Source organism: Schistocerca gregaria, chromosome 1 (assembly GCF_023897955.1).
Source record: "Schistocerca gregaria isolate iqSchGreg1 chromosome 1, iqSchGreg1.2, whole genome shotgun sequence".
Lineage (NCBI taxonomy): Eukaryota > Metazoa > Arthropoda > Insecta > Orthoptera > Acrididae > Schistocerca > Schistocerca gregaria.
In genome coordinates this window covers 187,870,562-187,878,687 of record NC_064920.1, presented here as the reverse complement: position 1 = coordinate 187,878,687, position 8,126 = coordinate 187,870,562, and the positions used below count along the sequence as shown (strand labels likewise).

The following is an 8,126-nucleotide window of genomic DNA, read 5'->3' as shown; positions in this document are numbered from 1 at the left end:
AAATTTTTCAAAAAAGTGTTTTCTCCAAACTCTTCTAAAATATCTAGAAAAGTGGATTTGGTTTTGCAATGCGAGCATATAAGGCCCTAAAAAGTAGCATCAGCAAAGAGGCGCACTGGAAGTTTGAACACATTTTTCTGGCATTCAAATTATACCTGAAATCTTTTATTTTGCCTTATATGTGTTTATTAATGTTTGGGATACGTGAAATAAGAAGTCCTGATGAATAGGACCTAGCTTAAGTCTGAATAGCAAAAGAATAAAAATAGAAACAATGTTATTTCTTAATTGTCACCTCCCCCCCCCCCTCTCTCTCTCTCTCTCTCTCTCTCTCTCTCTCTCACACACACACACACACACACACACACACACACATACACACACACACACACACAATTATTAAGAATGAATGTAAATCGTAAAATTTATTTGCATAATCATCTAATTATTAGTTCCCTGTTTAATGAAGAACACCAGCTTACTGATGGGAAAGAAGTGTATAAATGAGTTGCTATGGTCCATGGTGGCTTAACCACTGCTAGTTTCATTTCACCTGAGAAAACCAGCATTCCCATTGCCATAGGGGCCACGCCCAATAGCTTAGCAACAACAGCCTTGGGTGGGTTTCTTTACACAGGTTCCCAAGCCTGATAGTAAAATTATTTAAGTGCCCTGTGTAAAATTAGAAGGCACTCTTGGGTTCCTTAGATTGTTTCCTCTAACCTATTTCAATTTTTGATATGCTACATTAATTTTCTGATGAATATCAAGAGGAATGGTGTATTGCCGGCCAGTCGAATTAACTGATGGAACTGGAATAACTGCAATAATGTGGTGTTCCGGAACCCAGCACTTGTCACTTCTTGGTGGCCAATAAAATGAATTTGCTTGACCATGTGGGTGCATAAAGTTTATTAATGCATCCCTTTTCTCTGTGGAGGTCTCACAGATATTCCAATCCACCACACGTTTTCATAGATGCATACAACATATTGTCCAGGTTGGAGAGCGGACATTAATATGCCTCCTTCATTACTGTTACCCATTTTAGCTAGAAAAGATGAACAACCATTTGAAACTCTGCTGACCTGAATTGTTGTTTCATCAATAGGTAAAAAGTGATGATTTTCTCTAGTGCCTCCTACAGTTTGTCCAAGTTTAAACCTCTCTCCTTGTGACAGAATATTTTTTGCAATTTCATCTTTACTGATGAAAACAAATTTAAATCCATTAATGTTTTCAGAGCAGAAGTGAAACAGATCCAGGGGAATAAGAATTTGTCCATTAAGTCGCCATTGCAAGCTTGCTCTTGCTGCTAACCGCTTTGTTGTACCTCCAATCCGATCACAATGTGATTTCCCATGTCTAGTAGCAAAAAAATTCCATTCGGCTGTCATTCCAAAATCACTCTAATGACAGCACAAATTTAGGAACTTCTTGAAATTTTTATATTGAGCACTGGAGCCTTCACTGAAATAATCAATGTGAGATATCTGTGCAAACCGCGCTTTTATATATTTGATGAGCTTCTTGATAAAAACGTGAATTGTAATAGTGTCATGCCGCAAACAATCACTGATAATGCAAAAACTTAAAGACTCTACTTTCTCAGTTTGACGAAAGTAGATAACAAATGGATGAATTGTTGCTTGACTATTGTCCCAGTGGAAGCCTTGCACAGCATCCTGAATGATAAAATAATAATTTTCTGCAAAATCCATTAGGACAACAAGCTCTTCGTCTTTCAGATGACATTTAAGGCCTTTAAGATGCAAGCTTTGATGCCTGGAAATGTAATGATGGCATGACAGACTCCATACTTTATTTATTACATCTTCAATAAATTCATCCACTACCATTTGCTTCATGTCCCGTGTGGCCTGACTGGTATGAATATGTTGCTTAAACAGAATAACTTCCTGTGGCTCATGATCTAGGAAATAGCTGGCAATTTCAGATGCTATAGCTTCGGGCCCAGGACACCTTTCACAGCGACGTAGCATGCACTGTTGAAACTGCAAACTGCCTTGTTGAGGATCTCCTTATAATTTTCGCTTATACCAGCTCCGCTAAGCTTAAGCTTAACATTTTGGTGAATTGCACAGACGCAAACTGCATGCATTCCAGCTGATCCTACTGTTATACACCATCTGGGTCTAACTTTGAGAACCCTATTTCTGGACCATTTATATTCTTATAGATAACATACATTTCCCATAAATTGCAAAGTAACAGCCTTTTCTGCATGTATGTCTTTCTATCTAAATGTCTAACTGAAATACTATCTTTTTTTCCAGGGCACACCCTACTATACTCATCTTCTCCAAAAAAATTTCGCACTCTACTAGCAACTTCTGCTGGTAATTTCCTGCTTTGCCTATTTTCGGGAATTGCCAGAATGCCCTTCTCTGCCTTCAGCTTCCGAGCATTCTTCACCATTCTTTCGGACATGCCGAACCGAGCTGCTGTTTGTCTGACTGTCCAGCTTACAGGTGCCAAGGTTAAAAGTTGCATCTATTCTTTATTCATTGCATTCTGCATCTTGGCTTTCAGTTCAGTCAGCAAATGTGCATAGTCGGCACAGTTTCCACATTCCTTAATTTCACTAGCATCTTCAATTTGTCAGTTTACTCCCATTCCATTTACAACTCTGTTTTTAATCACTTTTTGAGCCTTTTGAATTTTCTTCTTCACATATTGGGGCTTATCTCTGTAGCTTACTGTTCTCTTCAGGGGTGAAACACTGATAGACAATAAGCTACTATTTAATTCTTCTTTTGGTGTAAAGTCCTCATCAGAATGTGACGATGAGGCTGATAAAGCTTCGTCCAAGTGTTTATTTAAGGTAGCCCTGCAAGCCAGACAAATTTTCTGACCTGGCTTTATGTTATTAACAAGCTGCTTCTTCAACGTATCAGAAGCCTTATTAGCTGTTTCAGTATGAAGAATGTGAATTCCTGCCTTAACATTGTGGTTCACCTTCCCAAAGGGATTGAAGCATTTTTTGTAACCTCTCATATTGTGTCAATAACAGGGCTTCATGGTGTAGGCAGACTTGAGAGGTATTGTCCAGCTTTGCTTCCGAATGTCGGACCAACAACTCTTTTTCCTCATCACTAAAATATGCAAACCATTTTAAAGCAGCTTTTTTGGCAAAGAAATTGACATGACACTTTGTTCCACTGTCTCCTTGCCCAATTGACCAGGAAGGTATGCTCTTCCCTTCTGCATCCATCTCTAATCAGTAACTTAATAATGTATTTCGCCTCTAAGTGCAAATTATAATCTGCTTAAATTTCAGACAAATTGCTACTGAATGAAATTATACACAATGTGTAATACCAATGAAAAAATCTAGTAAGAGATATATGCTATAAAAGACACAATCAAAACAATTTTTTGTAAATTACATTACAGACTTTGATGGCCTTACAAATCACTTAACAATCCACACTCAGTCAAGAGAACCCACCCACTATGCTGCAAACACACCACTGAAATACTGATTGTTCAAACAAGGCTCACAATAATGAAACAATCTGATTGTTAAGGTAATTTTTGCCATTATATTTTCTATAAACAGTGAATCTTGTGAATTTTCTCTGTGAAACTAGTGGTTACATATTTACCAAGGTAGTAGGCTACATTTAAGTGTGATTAAATACAAAATTAAACTAGATGTTTTACCAACTAATTTCACATGTTTCCCTAATAACTTTAAGACAAAAATTCACATGTTACAACACCTAGGTATTAAAATCTCTGCAATATCGATTGGAAAATTTACATCACTTGATGCACGATTCAAGTAAACCGATTCTTTTTTGGAAAAATGTTTTATACAATTGAATCCAAAAATTATGTCTTCATTTTCCACTTGTAAATATTTACAATTTTGAAAAGTACAAAAAATATGAAGCTATTATTCATTGAATTCTTTATGATCTCTTTTTTTTGTTTTACAAATGAGAAGAGTTTTATGCAGATGAACACTTACGATAAAAGAAGAAGGGCTATTTCTCATAGTTTTCAAGTTTTTCTGACAGTCTCATTGCCTATTTACCAGATCTTTTTATTTCAATTATTCAAGGCACTAATAAACATTTATTAGGCATAATAAAAGGTTTCAGGTATAATTTGAGTGCCAGAAAAATGTGTTCAAACTTCCAGTGCGCCTCTTTGCTGATGCTACTTTTTAGGGACTTATATGCCTGAATTGCAAAACCAAATCCACTTTTGTAGATATTTTACAATATGATATTTCTAATTACCATAGCTTAGAAGAGTTTGGAGAAAACACTTTTTTGAAAAATTTGACTAAAAATACCCATTTTTAGCACTTTTCGAAAAATCGTCAACTTCACCCTAGATTTGTGAAATAATGGAAAGAAATAGGAGAATGAAATTTTATATTCTAACGACTTGTGTTGGTGAGTTATGGTGTGCAAAGTTTCACGTACATCCCACAATTACTTTTGGAGATATAAAAAACTAAAGTTCTCATTTTTTTAAACAGCTATTTTTTCCGCCCAACTTTGCTTCAAATTACCTATATGAAAATTGCTCATAAATCCTTTTGTTAATATTTTACATTACAGAGCTCTAAACGTTGTATAATATGGCCAAGATTTGTTTATTTCACGCAAATACTTACAGAGATATCTCATCTCAAAGTTGCTGAAAATTCAAGAATGCCGTATTGGAACTGTGCTATGGTTTCAAACAAGTGACTATATCTCTGCAAGTATTGAATTTCTGAAACTGAAGCTTTACTAGCGGCCATTGAGAACATGTGTGAATGTTCATACAAAATTTCATCAAAATCCATGAGGGTCATGTGGGAACATTTCTCGATATTAGACCACTTAGCACGGAATGGCCCCCTTGGTGAACTTGTGGATAATATGCCACGACGAATACAGGAATGCATCAGTAAAAGAGGACGTGCTAAAGGGTATTAGAGGTACCAGTGTGTACAGCAGTCTGGACCTCCACCTCTGAATGTATCGCTGTATGGTGGTACAACATGCAATGTGTAGTTTTCATGAGCAATAAAAAGGGTTGATATGATGTTTATATTGATGTATATTCAAATTTTCTGTACAGTTTCCGGAACTCTCGGAACCGAGGTGATACAAAACTTTTTTTGACATGTGTATATCTATCGATTGAACATAGTCTACTGCAGGCGCTCTCAATATCAAAGCGGACTAGTCACATGATTTTGGGACAACACTAGTTGTCTGCAATTTGTTTCAATAGCGAAACTTGAGTATTACACGAACTGCTTTGTGTTATACATGTTTCTGCTCCTTTGAGTTGCAGTAACTGCTATGGTGCAGTATTGTCGTTGTTATGGTTGTAAAGAAATGAATTTGAAAGGAGGACCAGTTACTTCTCATAGGTGTGAACAACATGTGGATAATAGCAAATGTCATATTGATATGAGGAACTTTATATGTTGAAACATATCGAGACACTGTGTTATAAAATCTTGTATTGTACAGATAATTTCTGCGATTTTATGGACATGTGTTTATGCAACAAGTGATAGACAAATTTTCATAGTGTGTCTAAGCAAACTGTGTCAGTGTGTATATATCAGCGCTATGTTCATATGTGGTAAAACTTACACATCACAATCTGTTTAATTTCCTTCTGTTTGATGCAGATTCTTAAACCCTAGTGTGCATCTAAGTACTTCTGAATGAGACAGTTTACTATAGTGTCACTGTAACGTACTTAATTGGCGCTGATTCAACAATATGAATCAGTGCAAGAGGAAACGTAAAAAAATATTGTTGGCTGTCACTTCTTTCATTACTCCAAAATTCGAGCATTGATCTTGTGTATTTTATGTTTTGACACACTGTATGGTTACTTTTCTGATGAGATGGGGTACAATGTTATAGATATTAGAATTGTCTGTAAAAATCAGAAGGGTAAATAAAGAAAAACTGAAAATAATAATCGGCAAATAGATGGTGCAAATCGCTTACCATGTTTACTGTAACAATTTCATAGTTACAAATGCATTGGTTTTTCATGGCACTTCTGCGCTGTCTCCATTGTCACTGTAAAGACACGGTGACATCAGTTTTGTGGGTCCCTGAGTCGTGTCTGAAATGAAAGTTTTGGCAGCTGCATGTTGCACGAGCTGTGGTGGAGTTAAAGCTTATTGCGTGGAATTGCTGCATAAGAAAAAAATAAGAAACGTGTTTCGATTCGTGACTGAATGAAGAAAAGACGTCAGCTCGGTTGCTCAGCATCCTTGCTACAATAATTTATAATGGTAGATCCCAGAAGTTCTTTTAATTATCTTAGAATGTCACCAGAACTGTTCGTTTCCTCTAAATAGAGTTAATTATGCGATAAGGAATAAAGGTACTGTAATGCATGAAGCACTGTCGCCAGAACTGAAATTATATATCATATTGCATGCATTACAATCGAGAACACACGGCTGCTATAAGATACGGTTTTAATTGGTGATGACGCTATTTCATTAACACCAATAATTATTAACATTAGCAACAATGATTATTCGAAGCAGGCCGCATTAAGAATAGAATTTTTGCAAACTGCTCTCTTGAAGACAGATCTGTACAGTGGCAATATTTCAAAATTCCACCATATGTGAATGGGGAGCACTGCAGTGACGTTTTAAATAGATGAATATTGAATAAAGAATGCGGCTCCTTGAATTTGCATAGCCTTCCCTTCTGTTAACAATATTCCTTAACAAAGAACTGGCCAACTCGAACAATGGATTTTAGTCTTGTAGACGACAGCATTGCCACAGCTAGAATTACACTTGCTTATATTTTTCTTAATTCAGTTGTATATTTGCTCCTACCTCAATAAATTTTACCCTGCAGCTCAGATATTGTCAAACCATCTATGTTATGATCGCACATGATGGCCTCAGCAGCAGAAATGTGTTGCTTATTTTAGTAATCAGCATCACTGAAATCCCGCAAACACCTATGCAAAGCATAGATATCCAAAACGCGAACATTATTCTCAGTTCCCCACTTCCTATTTCAGTTTGTGTACACTCTACGAACACACATAACCCCAAAACTCATGCAACTAGTGTCGCCAAAGTTGGAACACGCCGAAAATGTTTAGTTTCATCAACGAGTTGCGCAAACGCGCGGAGCGCATGTGCAGTGGCCGGTAGTGCAGTTAACTGCAACCTAGTGTCGTCGTGGAAACTAGGCTTAATGTAATTAATATCCCGTCCCAAAATCACGTGACTTCATCAGGAGCAGGACGAAATTGTCATTCTGTGCATCGAAACGCTCACTTCATAGATATTTATACTCTATAGTTGAGACAAGACATCAGTGGTACTGTCGAGGAAGGAGGTTCGAACTTCCTTCCCTAGGAGTCTGTGATCCGTAGATGTGGGCGTGTAGCATCTCTGTGGATTGCTCAAGGAATATCGTGTACGCAGAGGTTTTAATGTCACCTTGGAGATAGATTTTTTTTTATTATTGGTGTGTGTTTCCCAGAGTGGAGTGTGCTTGTGGCGTGGGTGTTGCGTGTTGTGAGTGTGAGTTTGTAACTGCTGTTAGTGATGTTGCAGCGGGGCGTCCGGATCTTGTGTAGCAGGACTTCACAGCGGCAGGTTAGTACTGAAAATTCTACTGTACATGTGCTAAAGTGACATTTTACTGAAAGCTTCCTGTTACAGTAATTTCACCAGCGCAAATCTTCTTAATACCAGAAAATCCTGGAAACCCTGTCTTAATGACTTTATGCTTGTTCTTATAACGAATGAACGGATATTAGCCCTTCTGTCGTGTAAACTTTCAGCACCGTAAGAAACAAAGTATGTAAAATTATTGTGTTCGCTGTCGAGAGGAATTCATTCCCAGCGAAACGAATTCGTGAGCTCCATGCAGTGAAGGTTCTTTATTTAAAGACACTGAAGAATAGGCTGGTAAGCACAAAAACTCGCACTGTAAGCAGAGGGCACTTCTTTTAGCTTGAATTAGTCATAGTAATATGTAAAGTTGCTCTTACTACAACAATTTGCGCAAATTATATCAAAAACGCAGTATTTTATGATTATGTGGATAACATTTATTTTAATTGAGCGAATTAGTCTTCAGAAATTA

At 37.0% G+C, this 8,126-nt stretch overlaps 1 protein-coding gene across 2 annotated transcripts in view; it reads left to right on the top strand.

The window, feature by feature from the left end:
- The first annotated feature begins 7,050 nt into the window (after positions 1 to 7,050).
- Positions 7,051 to 8,126, top strand: part of LOC126336481 (probable pyruvate dehydrogenase E1 component subunit alpha, mitochondrial) — a 74,372-nt gene continuing 73,296 nt past the window's right edge. The window contains exon 1 of one of the 2 annotated variants that reach the window (XM_050000225.1): positions 7,051 to 7,633. In XM_050000225.1, coding sequence (XP_049856182.1) covers positions 7,583 to 7,633 — 51 coding nt within the window. In that variant the 5' untranslated portion in view covers positions 7,051 to 7,582. The remainder of the gene's footprint in view (positions 7,634 to 8,126) is intronic. The other variant, XM_050000232.1, reaches the window with a different exon arrangement.